At 56.2% G+C, this 2,147-nt stretch overlaps 1 protein-coding gene across 1 annotated transcript; it reads right to left on the bottom strand.

The window, feature by feature from the left end:
- Nucleotides 1–505: 505 nt before the first annotated feature.
- Nucleotides 506–2,111, bottom strand: LOC103768361 (WAS protein family homolog 1-like; the record flags this gene model as incomplete). The annotated part of the gene is made up of 3 exons (XM_008935502.1): nucleotides 506–657; nucleotides 1,048–1,116; nucleotides 1,953–2,111. Coding segments are annotated over 3 exons (380 nt in total), but the record flags the coding sequence as incomplete, so codon positions are not given.
- Between the last annotated feature and the right edge of the window lie 36 nt (nucleotides 2,112–2,147).

Here is a 2,147-nt window from a genome sequence, read left to right as displayed (position 1 = left end):
GGCACCAGGAGTTAGATCTCTGTGAAGGGACACTCTCTCATTCTCTCTTGTAGCAACCACCAAGCAAACGGGAGCTTCAGCAAGCAAGGAGACAAATGAGGCAAGGGCTGCTTGCCTGCAAGAGCTGCTCCTGCAGTCATCACCAGTCACATGAGGAAAGACTGAAGGCCCTTTACATCAGGAGCAACGCTAGTGTTGATCCTCCAAGCACAGGCTGCCCCACTGACTGCCAGCTAAGGCAGGACTGATTGCAGCAGCAGCGTTTGAGATGGAATGTAGTATCTGGGGTGGAGAATAGCAGAGAGCAGAAGGAAAACCCTCACTGATAACTGTAACCTCAGCAGGGGTTGTCTCCTCTTCCACTCTTCAAAAAGAAACGACAGGGTCTCCTGCCATGCCAGATGCCACTGGCCACCTTCCAGGTGGTACTGCCACAGGCTTGTGTCTCTCCAAAGTGCGTAGGTCAAGAGTCCTGGGAGCCACGCTGCCACTCGGCTGGCCCCACCTAAGACTCCCAGTCATCCTCGTCCTCCTCGCCCGCAGGCTGCTGGGGGGGTGGGAGAGGCGGTATCGAGTCCGACATGCGAGCGAAGGCCCCAACAGGACTGGCGGAAGCATCGGCATTGGCGGAGGCTCCCGGCCCCTTCCCCGAAATACCTGTGAGGGAAGGAAAAGCACCTGAGTGAGTGACACCTAGGGACGAGAACACAGGGGCTCAGCAAAGTCAGTGCGGGAAAACCACTCCTGAAACCAGTGCTCCCAGCACCCTGGTGGCCCAGGCAAGCAGAACGGCCACCACAGCTCAGTGCCAAGGGCTCATTTCACTAAAGCTCCACCTGAGCAAGTCCACACCTCCTCCAGGGATGACACTGCCTTCCAGCGGGACTTGAGGTGCAGACTCCTCTGCTCACCCTCTGTAAAGACATTCCTGGCCCTGCCGTGGCACCCTTGCCAGGGAAAGTGTCTGTTCCCCTTTCTAAGGGCTGGGGCTGACATGGCTGCGGTGCCAGAGAGGGGGAAGGAGCCGCCCAGCCTGCAGGATGGTACCTTTGCGCCTCAGCACCAGCTTGTTGAAGAGGTCCGACATCAAATCTCCACCTTGCCCCGTAGCTCTCACTGAAACAGAGCAAAACAAGTCAGACAAGAAGCGTCAGTCTGACCCCAGCACTTCAGCAAAAGTGTTCTCCTACAATATTGCCTTCAGGTTAAAGGAAAACAAGCAAGCACAACTCTGATCTTGTATCACACCTCTCATCTCTCCCACTATAGTCCAGTTTCAGGGCAGGAAAAGAACAGGCACTGCAGGGTAACAGCATCTTCTAGGGAAATCCAAGAGGAATTCCTTGAGGGGCAGGAGTGGCTGGGGCAGTTGTGGTCTCATTCTGCCAAACCAACTCCATCGCTACCCTCCCCAGCTACCTAAACCAACATGCTCAAACTGTGTCAGCCATGCCCCTCTTGGCCTCAGGCTCTCCTTTGTGTGACCACACACATGCAACTTCTACACCTACCCTGAGACAGAGCAGGTCTCCATGAAGAACACAAATGCCCTTCTGGCAGATGGAGTTCAGCAAGTTCACAGAGCTTTGGCTGAATGGGAAACAGACCTACACCAGCCAGTCAGGAGAGACCCTGCCTTTCCACTCTCTCTGTTCACTGTGGTCCTGGCTTGCTTGACTCCACCCAAACCTGCACCCCCTGGGCCTGGGGCAGAGAGCAAGGAAGACCACTTCTGTCAAAAAGCCTCAGTACCTTGTTCTTGTTCCTTCTGCTTCTTCTTCTCCAGCTTCCTCTCCTTGACGCTGCGGAGATTGGCCTTCCCAATGCCACCGGCCTGGCGGATGGACTCCAGGAGACTGGCACGCCCAGTAGAGGGGTTCACCACCTCCTTTGGGGCTCCCTGGACCGAAGCTGCAGGGAAGGAAGGACAGGCTGTCAAAAAGCCTCAGTACCTTGTTCTTGTTCCTTCTGCTTCTTCTTCTCCAGCTTCCTCTCCTTGACGCTGCGGAGATTGGCCTTCCCAATGCCACCGGCCTGGCGGATGGACTCCAGGAGACTGGCACGCCCAGTAGAGGGGTTCACCACCTCCTTTGGGGCTCCCTGGACCGAAGCTGCAGGGAAGGAAGGACAGGCAGCAGCCATGAGTC

Source organism: Merops nubicus, unplaced genomic scaffold (assembly GCF_000691845.1).
Source record: "Merops nubicus isolate BGI_N331 unplaced genomic scaffold, ASM69184v1 scaffold43352, whole genome shotgun sequence".
Taxonomy (NCBI): domain Eukaryota; kingdom Metazoa; phylum Chordata; class Aves; order Coraciiformes; family Meropidae; genus Merops; species Merops nubicus.
Note: the sequence above shows the minus strand (reverse complement) of the source record. Positions and strands in the feature narration are given on the sequence as shown.